This window comes from Eptesicus fuscus, chromosome 22, assembly GCF_027574615.1.
Source record: "Eptesicus fuscus isolate TK198812 chromosome 22, DD_ASM_mEF_20220401, whole genome shotgun sequence".
In the NCBI taxonomy this organism is placed as follows: Eukaryota; Metazoa; Chordata; class Mammalia; order Chiroptera; family Vespertilionidae; genus Eptesicus; species Eptesicus fuscus.
The window spans coordinates 6,067,149-6,087,285 of record NC_072494.1 but is presented as its reverse complement, the minus strand read 5'-3'; the positions used below and the strand labels follow the sequence as shown (position 1 = coordinate 6,087,285).

Genomic DNA, 20,137 nt, shown 5'->3' with positions numbered 1-20,137 from the left:
TGTAATTGAATTTCAAGTGAACAGGCACTGCTGTGTGGCCCCACGTGGAGACAGAGGGCCAAGCGGCCGCCATGAGAAGGGTGAGTCCCCAGGGTGCGGAGGGGGGTGGAAATGCAGCCACAGGACCACGTGTGTGTCGTGGTGGACGTCTGAGGACATGAGAATAGGTCTGTGTTTTATCTTCTGCGGGATAACGTTTCCAAAGTTTGTTTCAAACGGGACGAGCCACGGAAGCTGGGCCTTTCGGACAGGACTCTGCTTTATCGGGGGGCTGTTGGGGATACCCCACAAAGTGGGAGCAGCCAGGTCTGCTAAAGGAGGAGTATGACCATCGGCATTTACAGAAGGAATTGGATCCATCAGGACCCGCCCCTCCTGTTCTCTGCTTCCAAGTCCTGAGTTAGCAGGTGGCAGCCAGCAGGTGTCTCTGTGTCTGTCATCAGTAAAGGTCTCCATCAGGCTGCAGGAGTTAGAAAGACAGCGTGGCCCTAACCCCGTGGTCGGCAAACTGCGGCTCGCGAGTCACATGTGGCTCTTTGGCTCCTTGAGTGTGGCTCTTCCACAAAATACCATGGCCTGGGCGAGTCTATTTTGAAGAAGTGGTGTTAGAAGAAGTTTAAGTTTAAAAAATGTGGCTCTCAAAAGAAATTTCAATCGTTGTACTGTTGATATTTGGCTCTGTTGACTAATGAGTTTGCCGACCACGGCCCTAACCAGTTTGGCTCAGTGGATAGAGCATTGGCCTGTGGACTCGAGGGTCCCAGGTTCGATTTCAGTCGAGGGCATGTACCTTGGTTTCGGGCACATCCCCAGTAGGGGGTGTGCAGGAGGCAGCTGATCGATGCTTCTCACTCATAAATGTTTCTAACTCTCTATCCCTCTCCCTTCCTCGCTGTAAAAAAATCAATAAAATATATTTTTTAAAAAGAAAAGACAGCGTCTAACAAAGCGTGGTGTCAGTCAGCCTGAAAGTGCGGTCACCAGAGGGATGGAGACAAGAGCCAATCCAGAGACTGGCTGATGTCAATAAAAATAGGAGTCTTTTATTTCCCAACATCTCTTCTGAATCATCTCACCAAAGGAGGGCACCCCATGAGCTTTGCAAAAAAATGCAAGACAGTGTCTCTGCAAGTCTGTGCGCAGGCTGCTTCCTACTACATCACAGAGCTCACCTCCTTTTCCCTTTTCCACTCCCCTTCCCTAGCGTCTTCTATCGGACGAATTGGGGGTCATCGACATTATGCTTTTAGCCTGTCGTTTTCAAAATCCCGACCCGAGTGCTCCCCAGAGGGAGCAGGCAGTTCAGAAGCCAGGTCCTTACGGCTCCTACGAAGCCCGCATTGCCGGTGCCTAACTGTCCGCCTTCAGATCTGTCCTTACAAGAGGAGTCAGCGTCTATCCCGCTTAGGCGTCTGTTATTCTTCAGCCGTACCTATACCCAGCAGAACGTAATCCTCGCTAATTCACCTAAATTCACCTGCGCTGCCTCCCCTCCCCGTGGCTCAGGCACGGGCCTGCGGCTCTGAATTTCTGAGCTGCACTTCGGTCTTAAAGGAGCAGGCCCTGGGAAGTGGTTTTCTGGTGAGGGTCCGGATTTCAGGGGCAGCAGTGGTGAGGCACGCGCCCCCCATGCCACGTGTCAGGGGGAGGACCTCTGGTGGGGTGTCTGTTCCCAACAAGCAGGGGTAGGCCCGCCTCCTGGCTGCCCAGCCCCCTGGCCTCCCAGGGATTCTGCTTTTCCTGTTTCAGCAACAAGGAAGTGATATGCCGCTCCCCTGGGGTGTATCTGACAATAAGATCTTATCTTGAATACCTGAGCCTCTAGCCTACATGCTTAAAGCGCTGGCTTAACCCCAAGGTCTCCGCTAACCTGGGGCTTAACTTTTACACCCCCCTCTCTGGGTGTGGGAGGGACTGCAGTTGGCCACCTAAATGCATTCTTTGGAAACGTAGGTCTGCCCCTGTGTCCAGGCAGAGCCACACGTGGGAACCTCACAAACAGACTGTGAACGACTGTGGCTCATGCAACTCTGGCCTCACTTGCAAAGGGGACACTGTCTCTGTGGGGTTTTCTCTAGTTTTCTTCCCAGGCTTGTGACACAGCTCCCACCGGAGACGGGAAACACCCTGTGAGACACAGGAGCCACGAGAAGGAAGGAAGGAAGGGGCCTTGTCCCGTGTAACTTCAGGGACCGGGGCTGCCCAACAGCCTTTGTTGCCGGGGAGACTACGAGACCTTAGTTCTTGTCTCTCTCCTGCCCTCCCCCCCCCCTCTCTTTTTATCCTCACCTGAGGAAATTTTCCCCATTAATGTTTTTTAGAGAGAGAAGGGAGACAGAAATATTGATATGAGAGAGACACATCAATTGGTTGCCTTCTGCACGACCCAACCAGGGCCAGGGGGGTCAAGCCTGCAACCAACGTACAAGCCTTTGACAGGACTCAAACCTGGGACTCTTCAGCCCACGGGCCGACACTCTAGCCTCTGAGCCACGCTGGCTGGGGTGGTTCTTGTCTTTTTTTTTTTTTTTTAATATATATTTTTACTGATTTCAGAGAGGAAGGGAGAGGGGAGAGAGAGGTAGAAACATCAACGATGAGAGAGAAGAGAGAATCATTGACCGGCTGCCTCCTGCAGGCCCCCTACTGGGAATCAAGCCCGAAACCCCGGCATGTGCCCTTGACTGGACTCAAACTCAGAACCCTTCAGTCCGCAGGCCGACGCTCTTTCTCTGAGCCAAACCAGGTAGGGCTTTGTCTTTTTGAAGGAAAGATTTCAATCAAGAGACAAAGGGTAGGAAGGAAGAATTTATACTTAGGACAGTGACAGAGGAGGGCTTAGGGGTCCTCAAACTTTTTAAACAGGGGCCAGTTCACTGTCCCTCAGACCGTTGGAGGGCCGGACTATAGTTTAAAAAAAAAACTATGAACAAATTCCTATGCACACTGCACATCTTATTTTGAAGTAAAAAAACAAAACAGCAAAAACACCCGCATGTGGCCCGCGGGCCATAGTTTGAGGACGCCTGGAAGAAGCAACAGGAGAGCCGAGGCGGGGCCGCTTTGGCTCGCTGGAAAGTCAGAGAAAAGGGGGCCTTGGAGACAGGCTCAGGGGGTTTGCCCAGGACGAGCTGCCACTGCCCATCGCTCCCCTGGTTGCAGTTCTTGTGGGGTCCCTGAGAGGTTAGGGGACACGCGCCTGTGGGGGGACAGCAGGGGCTTACTCTTTAGAGGGAAAGCGAGCGCTGGGCCCTTCATCCTGAGCGTATTTATCTCTTTCCTGCAGGTGGAAAGCTTAGGGAGGCCTCAGGGGAGGGTCTAAATGAAGATTCACAGCTTTGCAGGTGTGCTCTCTCGGGGTCATGGTCTCCGATTGGTCGGTGCAGGGCAGGGGTCATCAGTCAATGCAGCTGGGCCTGAGGCAGCCATTTCCTTGGTTTTGCTGCTTTTCTGGGCCTGGAGCTGAAATACAACTGAGGCCCAGATGTTACCTCTAGGGAGGAAAAAGTCAGGGTGTCCAAGGGATGTGCTAGGGGAGGAACGGTCACCCCAGGGGTGTGAGTCTTGTTTTTCCAGTGTTGCCCCCTGCTGGGCAGCCGGGCTTTCGGCCCTGGTGAGTTCTGTACCTGGTGAGTTTCTCTCCTGGCTCTGCTTGTGTCTGTCCAACCGCCTATAACACTCGGACTCCTTGCCATGGAACATGAAAGAAGAATAAACCTCATTTTCTAGAAGCTGCTGCCTTGAGGTCAGCTTTGCCTTTCTCGGCTACGACAATAACAGCGGCGGGACCCTAGGCAGGGGAGCTTGTCATTGACACCGGAGATGACAGACCCATGCGGGGGCACCAGTGCCACCTTCTCAGTGTGGCTCGTGTCCCCATTCCAGAAGGGGACATACACCCTGAACGACATCTGAGCACTGTCACGAGGCACCGAAGAATCCCAAGTCTTGAGGCCTCTGCGGGATCCAGCCACAATCAAATCACCTTTTCGGTTGCCTCCGTTTTGGGGTAGACGTGAGCAGAGCAAGGACGATGGACCAGGTACAGGTCACCAGGGGGAAAGCCCTGGATGCCTAGCAATGGACCATTGCAGGTGGGACCTCGCCCCCAGGGCGACCTTTGCTCCCCTAGCACCGTGGTCGGCAAACTGCGGCTCGAGAGTCACATGCGGCTCTTTGGCCCCTTGAGTGTGGCTCTTCCACAAAATACCACGGCCTGGGCGAGTCTATTTTGAAGAAGTGGCGTTAGAAGAAGTTTAGGTTTAAAAAATTGGGCTCTCAAAAGAAATGTCAATCGTTGTACTGTTGGTATTTGCTCTGCTGGCTAATGAGTTTGCCGACCACTGCCCTAGCACATCGCTGGTCATGCGGTTTGGACCCCCTGACCTTAACCGAGTGATAACCTCTAGGCCTCAGTTATATTTCAGCTCCAGCCCCAGAAAAGCAGTAAAATCAGACTAGTGACCCCAGGGCGGACCTCAGGACCAGCTGCATTAGATAATGACCCCCTGCCAGGGCGTGGACTTAGTGGAGACTTAGACCCTGAAAGGACCCACCTGGGAAGCTGCGGAATATTCTAGTGAGATCTTCCCTGGGGCCTCTCCTAACATCTCCACCCTGAAAACCTTAGCACAGGACCCAGCACACACTCCCAGGAGCACCCCAGGGCCTCTCCCCTCCCCTTCCTCCAGGCAAGTCCCCTTTACCTTCCCCACCTCTCGTTGCCTCTGTAACTTGTGTCCTAAGCCCATGGCTTCTATGAAGCACAGCTTCCACCTCTGTGATTTCATAAACAGATATTCTCCTGTAGTTTGAGTCTTGGTTCTGAGTGACTTCCTAGCCAGAACTCAAGGGCCAAGGTTGCTGCACCCAGATCTGGTCTGACCCCTCCCTCCCCCTACCCCAACCCCTCCCCACAATCTAACACCTGGTGCCGTGCCCGCCGCCCCAACAGTGTGAAGTCCATACCTTCTGCTATTTCTGCCCCACACTTTAAAATACTTAGCTTTTGCCCTAACCGGTTTGGCTCAGTGGATAGAGCGTCGGCCTTCGGACTTAAGGGTCCCAGATTCGATTCTGGTCAAGGGCACGTACCTTGGTTGCGGGCACACCCCCAGGAGGGGGTGTGCAGGAGGCAGCTGATGATGTTTCTCTCATCGATGTTTCAAACTCTCTATCCCTCTCCCTTCCTCTCTGTAAAAAATCAATAAATATATTTTAAAAAAATACTTAGATTTGTCATTTTGACCACAATGTTTAGCAAATTGTTTTCACTTGTGACTGTTTCCTTCCTTACCACATCTTCCCTCTTTTTTTTTTTTTAAGATTTTAAAATTGATTTTTAGAGAGGACGGGAGAGGGAGAGAGTGAAACTTGGATTTGCTGCCTCTTGCATGCCCCCAACTAAGGATGGAGCCTGCAACCTGGGCATGTGCCCTGACCTATGTGCCCTGACCAGGAATCCACCTGAGACCTCAGTGCATGGGAGGGTGCTTGGTCAAGCCACACCGGCCAGGGCTCTTCCCTCCTTGTTAAGGATTGAGTTCTTTTGTTCTGTTGCATTTCAGAGCTAATATTTAGGCTTTAACATAGGCATTCCTTTTCAGCTGCACGTCTAGATCAGGAGTTGGCAAGCAGGCCATCTGCGTTGGAACCCGGGGCCACCCATTCACTTCTGAATCGGCTGTGTCGGCTCTCACACTGCAGTGATGAGTGATTGACAGAGACCACCTGAGCCAGAAAGCCACACACATTTCCTGTCTAGGCCTCTCCAGAGAACATGGGCCAGCCCCTGTTCTGACCTACATCTGTTTTACTCGGATTTAACATTTTTATTCTCTCTGCTTACCTTTTATCATAGTGTCACTCCTAATTTCCATTTCTTTCTCTTGTTTATCCTCACCCCTCCCTGCTTAAGTTCAAGTTTGACAAGCTTTTGGGTTGACTTTTATCTTACCCACTTTATAAACTTTGGTTAGCTTTGCTGAGCTTTTATCTTACCAGTTTTATCTTTTTAAGTTAATCATTGATTTCTTCATGACCTGGCACGTGACTCCCATGGCTCCGTTTTTATTGACTAACTGCAAGAAGGCAGCTGCAGGCAAAGATCACCGGGACGGATGCCCAACAAGACTCTTCTTCAGAGCTCCCCCCGTTACGACTTGTCTCGAGGCTGTGCCTTAATAAGGCCCAACTCCACTCACCAGGCGCTGCTGGAGGGCCGTGCTGACCCCACAGCGACCCCCTAAGCCCCACGCCTGTGCAGGTGTCCTAACGTCAGAGCCCCAACCTCCTCCTGACCACGCAGACCTGCTGGCCGCTGGCCCCGCACCTGGGGCCCAGGTCAGACGCCAAGGTATTCAAAGAGCAGCGGAAGCCTATGAAGTGCTGACGTTAGGAAGAGCCCAGGCTCCTGCTCCCAGGCCCGGACAGGGAAAGTCCTCTGTTCTTCCCTCTGTGCCTCTGGCGGCCGAGAGGAACTGCACCCAGAGCTCTCATCCCACGAACGGCTGTAGGGTTCGCCAGGGTCTTATTACAGATCATTCAAATTTCCAAATTTCGTTGCGTGCGATCGATGTCAGAGGTAAAAAGTCCAATAAGGCCGAAACCGGTTTGGCTCAGTGGATAGAGCGTCGGCCTGCGGACTGAAGGGTCCCAGGTTCGATTCCGGTCAAGGGCATGTGCCTTGGTTGCGGGCACATCCCCAGTAGGGGGTGTGCAGGAGGCAGCTGATCGATGTTTCTAGCTCTCTATCTCTCTCCCCTCTTCTCTGTAAAAAAATCAATAAAATGTATTTTTTTCAAAAGTCCAATAAGACATGGATTCTCTCCTGGATGAATTTGCGATCGAGTTAAAGAGCAAGGGAAAGGACAGGTACAATGCAGCGGGTGCGTTTTATTGAGACGTGTTGCAGGAGCACAGAGGAGGGGTACAGGGCAAGGGGGACAGAAGGCAGGCCACCCGGACCCCAACCAGCAGCGGACGGCTCAACCCCCTTCCTCACCCAAGGGCCCCAAACCGTGACACAGAGACCTGCGGGCCTACAGGGGGCATTCCACAAATGCAGAGATGGAGGAGGCCCCGGGCCCAGGGCCCCCCTCTTAGCGACCCCAGGCTCAGGCACATGGACCATGAAGACAGAAAAGAGCCAGACACCTTACAACCCCACCCGCCATCACCCCACACGTCCATCCCCACAACCCAGCCACTGCGGACAACAGAGGGGAAGTGGACACCCCCAGACATCGGCACAGTCAGTCCTGAGTCCAGTGGCCAGGAGGGGATGACAAGACAAGCAGGTGTGACCAGGCTTTGCTGGGGCTCAGGCAGGCAGGGTGGGACCACACGGTTGGGAGCAGACAAGGGTCAATGAGCATGTGTGTGTGTGGGGGGGGGCACAGTCTGGGGGGGGGGGAAGAGCAGAAAGAATGCAGGACGCCCAGCTGCGCTCCGGGCCCCGGGGCCCCTCGCTCCCACGTCCTGCACTTACAGGCACTACTTGTTACCCCACTGGGCAGCCTTGGAGTACACGGGTGTGGGGAGGAAGCGGCTGGTCTTCATGTAGGCAGCGATCTTCTTCAGGCCCTGGGGGGGGGGGGGGGGAGAGAAGGCCAGAGCTCAGGGTCTGCTGCCCCTCCGGGGCTCACCCAGCCCCGCTGCAGACACTCCAAGTCCAGGATCCTGGCGAGGCTTCCTTGGCAGTCACACCCGGGGGTCCCGGTTCTGCTAAGTTAACGCTGGCCATTTCCTGTAACGGTGTTTTGTCGTAGTCACTGTTACCACTGTGCTAGGGGCCCTGTAGCCATTAGAGACTGTGAATCGGGTTTACCACCTCCACACAACTGCCTGCAGGATAGGCTCTGCTATCACCGTCTGTCAGAAGGGAAACTGAGGCACACAGAGCTGGAGCCCTTCCAAACGCTCACACAGCTGTAGGTGGGCAGGGCTGGAAGGCAGCCTGGCTCTCCCCGCACCCTGTGCTCTGCTGCACTCCCTTCCTCCCGCCCACACAGGAGGCCTTGACCCTCCCCGTCTGCACACACAGTCCCCTTTCTCACAGGGAGGCTCCTGCTGCCCAGGGGCTGCCCAGGAGGGACCCAGGCAGAACGAAGGGCTCAGACTGTGCCTGTGCAGCTGGCAGAGCAGGCCAAGTCCCACCCATGACTCAGCAAAACGGGGGTGAAAGCTGATAGGAGGATGTGGAACAAAGCCAAGCCCTAAGAGGCCCCTTAAAGGAGAAAGTCCAGCTGCGTGGCCTGGTTCCTGAGCCCAACCTCACTGGGCCCCGACCTGCCTCATCCTGTGCAGCTGCAGCCAACCAGGCCCTGGACACACGGGGTGTGTGAGCATGATGTTCCCAAGACAGACAGTGTCCAGTAACTTCTACAGGATTTGAAGGGCCTGGGGCGGCCTGGAACCAAGGCCTGGCCCCCACAGGCCGCAGGCTGCAGCCCACAGCTGTGCCCCATCCCTCCCAGCCCGTCAGTCCGCCAGCTCTTGTGTAATATCCCAGGCGGATGGCCCTGGACCCGACCCAGAGCCGGGGGAACTGGCTGGCAGGGCAGACCTCTCAATGGGGAGGGGAAAGGGAAACAGACTGTAAGCTGCAAAGTCTGGGCCTAGGGATGCCTCAAATTCCTAAATCTGGGATCAAGCCGATCCTGTTCATCTGTGAGCTGGCTAAGGTAACCGATGATGAGCTGTGAGGTGAAGTTCAGGCCCTGCACCCCTACAACCCACGTGGGACCTCAGGACCACACAGCGGGGACTCCTGCACTTCCTCACAGAGACCCAGTGCGGGGAGGGGGACTCCAGGGCTGGGCCACCTCTGCCTCCTCCCTGCGCCTCACACACAGGAGAGGGGCACGTCCGTGAATACTACTAAAAATAAACCTGCCACCTCATCTCCGAGACAGTGTCCTGAATAATTGGAAAGCAGGAAAAGGAGACAGCTCGGAAAGGGAAGGGCCCACAGAAGACGTGAGGATAAAATCCGTCTGCCTGGCTGGTGTGCTCAGTGGTTAGAGCGTCAGCCCGTATCCCGCAGGGTCTCAGATTTGATTCCCAGTCAAGGGCATGTACCTGGGTTGCAGGCTTGATCCCCAGCCCGGTCAGGGTGCATGCCGGAGGCAACCAATCAATGTGTCTCTCTCACATGAATGTCTCTCTCTCTCTCTCTCTCTCTCTCTCCCCTTCCCATTTTCCCTTCCTCCCTCTCTAAAAATCAATGGAAAAACTATCCTAGGGTGAGGGTTAACAACAACAAAAACCTGCTTCTGCGGGGACCCCCACATGTGTACTCAGATCCCAGCCCCGACAGCCCGGAGACCTCAGCACTGCCCAGAGGGCACCCCACGCTGCAGGGCTGTCTGCAGACAGGGAGGAAACACTGTCTGTGTCTCTGGGACTTAACATCATTCCTATTGCATCCCAACGCTACTGATGTCCCTCAAAGAAACTCCGGAACGTTCTGCTTCCTCCACAAAGTCCGGGGCGGTGACGTGCCGGCTGAGGAGGGCCGGAGCTCGCCTTCCGGGCACAGGAAAGGGGGCCCTCTGCCTGCTGCCCACGGAAGCCAACGGCAACTGGGGGCCCCACACCAGGGCCGGGGCTGTGACCCAGTGGACTGGCTCTGTGACCTTGAGCAAACGACCCCCCCCTTTCAGTTCCATTTCCTAAAACGGACGTGAAAAATGTTCCCGTGGAGGAATGTCTTAAAGATTACATTTCACCCGGTGCAGGCATCACGCTGAGCACAGATGCTGGCATTCAGCAAGGCCTCCGTGCATGCTGGTTAAGCCTCAGTGAGCTCCAGGACGAGAGAGGCATCAGGGAGACGAAGGAGACAAAAGACACAACACAGTAGGAGGCTCAGAGGGTTCACCTCAAAGCGGCCCAGGAAGTCTCTCAGGTTCGGGAACGCATCCAGGCACGTGGGCTCAAACATGCGCAGCACGCCCAGCAGGTCGTAGGCCAGGAAGTCCACGTAGGTGAGCTGCGGGCAGGCACAGGGTGAATGGGCGCCAAACTCTGACACGGGGAACATGTCCACTCCCCCACCCCAAAGCCTTCCCCGTACCTTGTCCCCTGCAAACCAAGACTTCTTCCCCAGGAACTGTGAGAAGAGCTTCAGCTTTTCAGGGAGCACCTTCAGGAACTCGGGCTTCTGTTTCTCCTGAGGCACAACACGGCTGTCACCACCCGCGCCAGGGACTCCCTGGGCAGGGGGCAGGCCGCCCAGGGCGGTGCCCCAGCTGCCACGGTGGGTGGCCTTGTCCCCAGCTGCTCCTGGGTCAGTGCCCAGGTCATCACTTAACCCGACCTGTGGTCACTGCACTCCTCCTGGGGACCACCTCCCGGCTGGGGCAGGCAGTTGGGAAGCACAGAGAGACACCAGCCTGCGCCTGACCCTGTCTCCACGCATCTCACACCCTGCACGGGCCGGACCCAGGAGCGGGAGAACCTGCAGAGCCTGGACCCAGAGGCGGGGCAGAATGAACGGTGCCAAGAGCTAACATGGCCCAGGGGCAGAAACGATAAGTTCCAACTGCTACCCTAACCGGTTTGGCTCAGTGGATAGAGCACCAGCCTGGGGCCTGAAGGGTCCTGGGTTCAATTCCGGTCAAAAGCACATACCTCGGTTGCAGGCTGCCGGCCCAGGGCCAGGGCATGCGGGAGGCAACCAATGGATGGGCCTCTCTCCCATCTGTGTTTCTCTCTCTCTCCCTCTCCCTTCCACTCTCTCTAAAAATCAATGGAAAAATATCCTTGGGTGAAGATAAAGAAATGAAGAAATAAATAAAAGTAAGTGCCAGCTGGTGGGTGACAGAAGGACACGTGAGCACTTTCTGGACAGACGGGGAGAACCCGAGAGGCTAAAAGGAAGGAGTGGGGGGCACGGAGGCCCCGAGGGTGCCCCACGCCGCCTCCTGGGAACGTGTGCTGATCCCCAAAGGTGTCCAGGAGGCGGGGCGGGGCTAACCAGCTGCACACACCGTTAGGAGCTAAGCTCAGGCCGAGGGAGTCTGCGCTCGATGCGAAGATTGAGGGGAGCTGAGTGGGAGATTCCATGTGAGGCACTAGGGGTTCTGAGGGTCACTCTGCTGACAGGACAGGGACCAGCCTGGAGGATCAGAAGCTCCGAGGAGTTCAATGGCAAACAGGACGAGCACGGATGGTACACAAAGGTGCATCTCTGACCAACACCTACGCAGCCCAGCCCTCCCGGAGGGGACTCACATAGTCAGGGCTGTAGCAGGTCCTGATGTGGTACATGCGGAGGTCCATCACCTCGTTCTCCAACATGTCCACGCGGATCTTCTCCTCTTCCGTCTCCCCACCTATTGACACAACAGAGAGGCTCCCCCTCAGCCTCCCACCCCACCAGCCCAGGGCCAGGCCCACCCGACCCCCTGCACCCGCCCCAGCCCCACTCACAGAGGTTGTGCTTGCGCGCAAGGTAGCGAAGGATGGCGTTGCTCTGGGTGACCCTGTGAGCCCCGTCAATCAAGTAGGGCAGCTGCAGAGAGGAGAGGAGTGGGGTGGGGGGGGGGGGGGCAGAGGCAGATCAGGAGGCCACAGGCCACCCCGAAGCCCCTCCCTGCACCTCCCTGCAGCGGGGCAGAGATGAAACCTGGGCTGGGTGTTGGCCCACTGGGCAGATGTACTGTCCAGGAAGGAATGAGCTGCACACAGAGCATGGTGGGGAAGCAGCGACAAGAACCAGGGAGCTGGGGGCTGAGCAGAGGCCCTGGGTCCCAAAGCCTCCGTCTAAGCCGGGAAAGGAGCCTCAGAGGAGAGGCAGGTTCCCTCCGCCCACGGCCCCCCACGCCCTGCACCTACATTGGGGAAGTCCAGGCCCAGCTTGAATTTTTCACTCAGCCACTGGCTTCTGTCATAGTCGGGAGCTGTGGTGGAGAAGATGGAGTGAAGGGACCATCCCCCAGGCCAGCCCTCTCTCCCGGGGACCCACCAGGAAGTCCATGGCCCGGCCCCTGAGCAGGGAGTGCAGTTGCGGGGGACCAGGCCTGCAGGGGAGGGCAGTTATGGGTGGAATCTGAGCACTGAGTCTCTCCCCCGGGTTTGGGGGAAAGAACGCTGAGAAGTCCCAGGCACCCACATGGACCAGGCTTCCATGAGTGTGGGCAAAGCCAGGGAGCCATGGCAGTTACTGACACTGGGGCCCAGCAGCGCCTCCCCCCCCTCCCCGCCTCCCTGCCCTGCCTGAGGCCAAGGTCCACCCTCAGAGGGTGAAGGAAGGGGCAGGGCCTGCTCCGGCCAGTGGAGGGCGCAGAGGGGAGCCACAGGTGGCCGGGCCCGGGTTCTGGGGACCAAATCAGCAGGAGTTGGGCCGAAGTCGAAGTCGGAACGCCACAGGGATGCCATTACCGTCCCCCAACAACGTGTACTTCTTCTCCTCGTAGGTGGAGTCTGTGTACTCCAGGAGCAGGCGGATGGCGTGAGCCAGCTGGAGGGACGGCGGGCGGCACAGAGGTCAGAGTCCCAGGGCCCGACTTGGGGCTCGCTCTGCTCCAACTGCAACCCCATCCTCTCCCCCCAACACACAGACACCCCGGGCCCGCGCCCCCCTGGGGACAGGAGGCGGGAGGGGCCTGGGCACCAAGCGGCCCTGGCGCCCCGGCTGCTCAGCACCTCCCCGCCCGCCCGCCCGCCGCTCCACCCCACCCCCTCCCCCCGCGGGGGACCCCTCGCTCACCCCTCGGACATCCCAGTAACCCAGAGTCATGGCCATGGTGCAGGTTTTCGCGCTCTGAGCGGAGGCGCTTTGGGGAGCGGGACTCCGGTATTAAGCTCAGTCCGAGGAGGGGCGGGGCCCGCCGTGCGCACAGCCCCCTAGTTTCCGTCCCAGGTCCCCGCCCCCCAAGTCCCGCCCACACCCCACAGCACCGCATCCCAGAGACGCAGTGAAACGGAACGGGCCCCAGGACGCCCAAGGGCTCCCCGCCCGTGTCCAGACCTCGCCGGCCGGGCCTGAGGGAGCGGGCCGTGCGCTCCGGAGACGAATCTGAACCACAAAAACACAAGGCTCCCCCCCCCAACCCCGCTTCCCCTCCAGGCACCGCGCGCCTCCCCCCTGGGCTGCAGAGTCCCCTAGGCCGCCAGCTACACCCAGCGTGGCCCCCCAAATCAGTTCCAACAGCACCTGGCAGACCAGCCAGTCTGAAAGCGCCTCCCACACCTTGGAATCCCGGACGCCCTGTGTCTTGCAGACTTCATTAATTGGGGGGGGGGGGGACACCCAGGACAAGGACACAGGGAAGGAGATGGGGTCTCCGTGTCCCCTGTCTTGGACTTTGGAGGACCCAGCTCTTAAGTCATGTGTCTAAGAGCGATAATCCGATGAAGACCAGCTGGTGTGGCTCAGTGGTTGAGCGGCGACCTATGAACCAGGAGGTCACGGTTCCATTCCCCATCAGGGCACATGCCTGAGTTTCAGGCTCATTCCCCAGTGGGGGTCATGCAGGAGGCAGCCGATCAATGATTCCCTCCCATCACTGATGTTTCTCTCTCTCTCTCTCCCGCTCCCTTCCTCCCCCTGAAATTTAAAAAAACTGAACAAGAATCAAATGAAAATTAATCAATTGGCTTTATGGTTGCAATTGTTGATTAAAATCCAGAACCAGCCCCTACAGAGGCAGGGTTTTGAGCGCAGCCCCAGAAATGTCCTGCCGGCCGGCTAGGTGTCCCCGATGCTGGATGCTGACCGGAGCAGAACCCGGAGCACGGTGGTCACATGGGGCGTGTGAGGGAGTGCCGGGGCGGGAGTGCAGCGGGGAGGGGTGGCCTCTGAGGGACCAGCCGCCTGTGCTGCCGCAGAGGCCATCAGAAGCGGGGGTGGGGAGCTCCGTCAGGAGCCTGGGGACTCCCCGCAGGACCCTCAGCTGTCCAGGCCCAGGGGTTCCAGCCCCAACCCTGGATCCTGACACACGTGTGCTTTGGGGTATGAGTGGCCCAGGCGGCTTGTGAAGTCCCTCTGTGATCTGTGGCCTGTAGTACCACCTCCACAGGAATAGGTCCTAGAGCCCCATGGCGTGTCCTGCTCCAAAGGCGTCAGAAATGGGAACAAGGCGTCTCACCCAGGATCCCCGAGGACCCGCCACTGCCAGCTTCCCATGCAGACCCGGGGTGCAGCAGGGCCTGCTGGAGAGTGAGCTCGGTGGCCAGGAGGGAAGAAGACAGGACACAGCGGGTGTGATCAGGCTTCACTGGGGCTCAGGCAGCTGGGCAGGGGCCACGCGGGGAGCAGGGCTGCTCACCGGGCACTCCTGGTCTGCAGAGCAGAGGTGGGGGCTCAGGGCTGAGCTCCACAGGCCAGGGGTCCAGTCGGGCTCCTCAAAACAGAGCAATCACCGAAAGGACGGTCAGTCCGATTGGCTTTGTGCAGGAAGGACAATGACAGGGGGAGCCTTCACGGAACAAGGGGTGCTGAAGAGCTCTACAGTCCTGGTGAACTGGGATTGGGGGTCCTGAGTGGGGGTGAAGGGAAGAAAGGGAGAAAAGAACAAGACAGCTGGTTCCCGGGGTTCGGGGAGGACCAGCTGCTCTCCAGGCCCGGGGTGCAGCTCGCGCCCATGCCCTGCCCTGCACTTCTGGGCACTATTTGTTGCCCCACACGGCGATCTTTGTGTAAATAGGTGCTGGGAGGAAGCGGCTGGACTTCATGTAGGCAGCGATCTTCTCCAGGCCCTGCGGGGGGCGGGGAGAGAAGAGGGAGAGGCCAGAGCTCAGGGTCTGCTGCCCCCCCGGGGCTCACACAGCCCCACTCCAGACACTCCAAGTTCAGGATCCTGGCATAGAGTCTTCCTGGGGTCCCCAGTTCTGCTGAGTTAACGCTGGCCATTTCCTGAACCTGGTGTTTTATCTTAGTCACAGCTCCCACACTGTGCTAGGGGCCTTATAGCCATTAAGAGATTGTGAAACAGGTTTACAACATTCCACACAACCGCCTACAGCAAGCATGTCCAACTCCAAGGCTAACTCGGGCCAAATAAACATGGCATGCAGCCCGCGGGCTGCGAGTTTGACATGCGTGGCCTACAGGATAGGTACTGCTATTACCGTTTATCAGAAGAGAAACTGAGGCACACAGAGCTGGAGCCCTTCCAAACGCTCACACAGCTGTAGGTGGGCAGGGCTGGAAGGCAGCCTGGCTCTCCCCACACCCTGTGCTCTGCTGCACTCCCTTCCTCCCGCCCACACAGGAGGCCTTGACCCTCCCCGTCTGCACACACAGTCCCCTTTCTCACAGGGAGGCTCTGCTGCCCAGGGGCTGCCCAGGAGGGACCCAGGCAGAACGAAGGGCTCAGACTGTGCCTGTGCAGCTTGCAGAGCAGGCCAGGTCCCACCCATGACTCAGCAAAACGGGGGTGAAAGCTGATAGGAGGATGTGGAGCAGCAGAGCCGGGCCCTAAGAGGCCCCTTAAAGGAGAAAGTCCAGCTGCGTGGCCTGGTTCCTGAGCCCAATCTCACTGGGCCCCGACCTGCCTCATCCTGTGCAGCTGCAGCCAACCAGGCCCTGGACACACGGAGTGTGTGAGCACCATGTCCAAGACAGACAGTGTCCAGTAACTTCTACAGGATTCGAAGGGCCTGGGGCGGCCTGGAACCAAGGCCTGGCCCCCACAGGCCGCAGGCTGCAGCCCACAGCTGTGTCCCATCCCTCCCAGCCCGTCAGTCCGCCAGCTCTTGCATAATATCCCAGGCGGATGGCCCTGGACCCGACCAGAGCCGGTGGGAACTGGCTGGCAGAGCAGGCCTCTCGATGGGGAGGGGAAAGGGAAACAGACTGTAAGCTGCAAAGTCTGGGCCTAGGGATGCCTCAAATTCCCAAATCTGGGATCAAGCCCACTTTATTTGTTTTTAATATATTTGTATTGATTTCAGAGAGGAAGGGAGAGGGAGAGATAGAAACATCAATGATGAGAAAGAATCACTGATGGGCTGCCTCCCGCACACTGCCCACCCGGGACTGAGCCCACAACCCGGGCCTGTGCCCTGACTGGAAATCAAACCATGACCTCCAGGTTCATAGGTCGGTGCTCAACCACTGAGCCACGCCACCAGGCAAAGCAGACTCTATTGATCATCTGTGAGTTGACTAAGGTAACCGATGATGAGCTGTGAGATGAGGTTTAGGCCATGCACCTCCACCACCCGCATGGGACCGCAGGACCACCCAGCGGGGACTCCTGCACTTCCTCACTGAGACCCCAGGAGGGGGGTGCAGGGCTGGGTCACCTCTGCATCCTCGCTGTGCCTGTCACAGTGCCTCATACAGAAGAGGGGGGCACGCCGGTGAATACAACCGAGAATAAATGTGCCACCTCATCTCTGAGACTGTGCCTTGTGTGACTGCGGAGGAGAAGGGGGGAGGGGCAGGGACGGAAAGTGCCCCCCACAGGCGATGTCAGGGTAACATCCTTCTGCAGCGGCATCCACCCTGCAGATCCCAGCACCCCAGCCCGGGGACCTCAGCACTGCCCAGAGGGCACCCCACGCTGCAGGGCCGTCTGCAGACAGGGAGGAAACACTGTCTGTGTCTCTGGGACTTAACATCATTCCTGCCGCATCCCAACGCTACTGATGTCCCTCATACAAACTCTGGAACGCTCTGCTTCCTCCACAAAGTCCGGAGCGGTGATGTGCAGGCTGAGGAGGGCCAGAGCTCGCCTTCGGGGCACAGGAAAGGGGGCCCTCTGCCTGCCGCCCACGGAAGCCAACGGCAACTGGGGGCCCCGCACCAGGGCCGGGGCTGTGACCCAGTGGACTGGCTCTGTGACCTTGAGCAAATGACCCCCCCTTTCAGCCTCATTTCATTATCTGCTAAAGGGAGGTAATAAATCTTCCACCACAGAGGCTGTTCTAAAGGTTAACTGAAACTCAATATATGTGACACGCTGAGCACAGATCCTGGCATACAGCCAAGTCCTCAGTGAATGCTAGTTATGCTTCATTTTAGCCCCAGGACTAGAGAAGCATCAAGAATAAGGAGGAGCTGGGCCGGCGTGGCTCAGTGGTTGAACCAGGAGGTCACGGTTCAATTCCCCCCTCAGCGCACATGCCTGGATTGCAGACTCGATCCCCAGTGTGGGGTGTGCAGGAGGCAGCTGATCAATGATTCTCGCTCATCATTGATGTTTCTCTCTCTCTCTCTCTCTCTTCTCTCTCTCCCCCACTCCCTTCCTCTCTGAAATCAATAAAAAATGTATTTTTAAAAAAGAGTAAGAGGAGAGACCAAAGAGATAGCATAGTAAGAGGATCAGTGGGATCACCTCTATGCGGGCGATGAAGTCTCTCAGGTTCGGGAACGCATCCAGGCACGTGGGCTCAAAGATGCGGTGCAGGTCTAGAACGTCGTAGGCCAGGAAGTCCACGTAGGTGAGCTGCGGGCAGGCACAGGGTGAATGGGCGCCAAACTCTGACACGGGGAACAATCCACTCCCCCACCCCAAAGCCTTCCCCGTACCTTGTCCCCTGCAAACCAAGACTTCTTCCCCAGGAACTGTGAGAAGAGCTTCAACTTTTCAGGGAGCACCTTCAGGAACTCGGGCTTCTGTTTCTCCTGAGGCACAACACGGCTGTCACCACCCGCGCCAGGGACTCCCTGGGCAGGGGGCAGGCCGCCCAGGGCGGTGCCCCAGCTGCCACGGTGGGCGGCCTTGTCCCCAGCTGCTCCTGGGTCAGTGCCCAGGTCATCACTTAATCCGACCTGTGGTCACTGGACTCCTCCTGGGGACCACCTCCCAGCTGGGGCAGGCAGTTGGGAAGCACAGAGAGACACCAGCCTGCGCCTGACCCTGTGTCCACGCATCTCACACCCTGCACGGGCCGGACCCAGGGGCGGGAGTACCTGCAGAGCCTGGACCCAGAGGCTGGGCAGAATGAACGGTGCCAAGAGCTAACATGGCCCAGGGAAGGGCATCCAGCTGGTGGGAGCACTTTCTGGACAGACGGGGAGAACCCGAGAGGCTGAAGGGAAGGAGTGGGGGGCACGGAGGCCCTGTGGGTGCCCACGCCGCCTCCTGGGAACGTGTGCTGATCCCCAAAGGTGTCCAGGAGGCGGGGCGGGGCTAACCAGCTGCACACACCGTTAGGAGCTAAGCTCAGGCCGAGGGAGTCTGCGCTCGATGCGAAGATTGAGGGGAGCTGAGTGGGAGATTCCATGTGAGGCACTAGGGGTTCTGAGGGTCACTCTGCTGACAGGACAGGGACCAGCCTGGAGGATCAGAAGCTCCGAGGAGTTCAATGGCCAGTAGAACCAGTGCAGACGTGACCAAGTGTCTAGGCTCCTATCAGAGCCGCCCATCCAGATCAGCAGGAGGGGACTCACAAAGTCAGGGCTGTAGCAGACCCTTGCCAGCTGATTGGCCGTGTCCATTGCCTCGTTCTCCAACATGTCCACGCGGATCTTCTCCTCTTCCGTCTCCCCACCTATTGACACAACAGAGAGGCTCCCCCTCAGCCTCCCACCCCACCAGCCCAGGGCCAGGCCCACCCGACCCCCTGCACCCGCCCCAGCCCCACTCACAGAGGTTGTGCTTGCGCGCAAGGTAGCGAAGGATGGCGTTGCTCTGGGTGAGCCTGTGAGCCCCGTCAATCAAGTAGGGCAGCTGCAGAGAGGAGGGGAGTGGGGGTAGGGGGGGGACAGAGGCAGGTCAGGAGGCCACAGGCCGCCCCGAAGCCCCTCCCTGCACCTCCCTGCATCGGGGCAGAGATGAAACCTGGGCTGGGTGTTGGCCCACTGGGCAGATGTACTGTCCAGGAAGGAATGAGCTGCACACAGAGCATGGTGGGGAAGCAGCGACAAGAACCAGGGAGCTGGGGGCTGAGCAGAGGCCCTGGGTCCCAAAGCCTCCGTCTAAGCCGGGAAAGGAGCCTCAGAGGAGAGGCAGGCTCCCTCCGCCCACGGCCCCCCACGCCCTGCACCTACATTGGGGAAGTCCAGGCCCAGCTTGAATTTTTCACTCAGCCACTGGCTTCTGTCATAGTCGGGAGCTGCGGTGGAGAAGATGGAGTGAAGGGACCATCCCCCATCCCAGCCCTCTCTCCCGGGGACCCACCAGGGAGTCCATGGCCCGGCCCCTGAGCAGGGAAGTGCAGTTGCCGGGGACCAGGCCTGCAGGGGAGGGCAGTTATGGGTGGAATCTGAGCACTGAGTCTCTCCCCCGGGTTTGGGGGAAAGAACGCTGAGAAGTCCCACGCACCCACATGGACCAGGCTTGTATGAGTGTGGGCAAAGCCAGGGAGCCATCGCAGTTACTGACACTGGGGCCCAGCCGAGCCCCCCTCTTCCCGCCTCCCTGTGCTGCCTGAGGCCAAGGTCCACCCTCAGAGGGTGAAGGAAGGGGCAGGGCCTGCTGCGGCCAGTGGAGGGTGCAGAGGGGAGCCACAGGTGGCCGGGCGAGTTCTCGGGACCAAATCAGCAGGAGTTGGGCCGAAGTTGGAACGCGACAGGGATGCCATTACCGTCCCCCATCGTGTACTTCTTCTCCTCGTAGGTGGAGTCTGTGTACTCCAGGAGCAGGCGGATGGCGTGAGCCAGCTGGAGGGACGGCGGGCGGCACAGAGGTCAGAGTCCCAGGGCCCGACTCGGGGCTCGCTCTGCTCCAACTGCAACCCCATCCTCTCTCCCCAACACACAGACACCCCGGGCCCGCGCCGGCGCCCTGGCCCTGGCCCTGGCCCTGGCCCTGGCCCGCCTGAGGACAGGTGGTGATGGGGGGCAGGGGGCTGGGCTCCAGGCAGCCCTGGGCAACCTTCAGGTGGAACCGACTGCCGCTGCTCAGCACCTCCCCGCCCGCCCGCCGGCCGCCGGCTCCACCCCACCCGCCGGGGGACCCCTCGCTCACCCCTCGGATGTCCCAGTAACCCAAAGTCATGGCCATGGTCAGCGTTCCGCCTGCAGGGCGGGCACTCAAGCAGAGCGGGGCTGAAAGTTAGTCCAGGGCCCGGGTCGGGGGTGGGGCCTGGTGGAGGCTCCGCCCCTTCGCCCTCTGCGCCCCGCCCCCGCCCCACCAATTACCCAATCCCCGCGCTCTCCTGATGACGCGGCCCCGGGAGGCTCTGAAGCGCGGCGTTCGGGCGGCTGGCGAGCGAGTGGCGCAGGGCATTTCCGCCC

General features: G+C 58.5%; 2 protein-coding genes across 2 annotated transcripts; both read right to left on the bottom strand.

Annotated features, from left to right (window-relative positions):
- Positions 1 to 6,874: 6,874 nt before the first annotated feature.
- LOC114233596 (glutathione S-transferase Mu 1-like) lies at positions 6,875 to 12,827 on the bottom strand. The gene is made up of 8 exons (XM_054712049.1): positions 12,716 to 12,827; positions 12,388 to 12,466; positions 11,842 to 11,906; positions 11,437 to 11,518; positions 11,239 to 11,339; positions 10,079 to 10,174; positions 9,884 to 9,994; positions 6,875 to 7,584 (listed from the first exon to the last, which is right to left on the bottom strand). The coding sequence occupies exons 1-8, from the start codon at positions 12,749 to 12,751 to the stop codon at positions 7,495 to 7,497; spliced, it is 660 nt and encodes a 219-aa protein (XP_054568024.1). The 5' UTR covers positions 12,752 to 12,827; the 3' UTR covers positions 6,875 to 7,494.
- Positions 12,828 to 13,587: 760 nt separating this feature from the next.
- LOC103291331 (glutathione S-transferase Mu 4) lies at positions 13,588 to 19,970 on the bottom strand. The gene is made up of 8 exons (XM_054712064.1): positions 19,869 to 19,970; positions 19,486 to 19,561; positions 18,950 to 19,014; positions 18,548 to 18,629; positions 18,350 to 18,450; positions 17,486 to 17,581; positions 17,292 to 17,402; positions 13,588 to 14,706 (listed from the first exon to the last, which is right to left on the bottom strand). Exons 1-8 carry the CDS (start codon positions 19,902 to 19,904, stop codon positions 14,617 to 14,619), a joined length of 657 nt encoding a protein of 218 aa, XP_054568039.1. The 5' UTR covers positions 19,905 to 19,970; the 3' UTR covers positions 13,588 to 14,616.
- Positions 19,971 to 20,137: the final 167 nt, after the last annotated feature.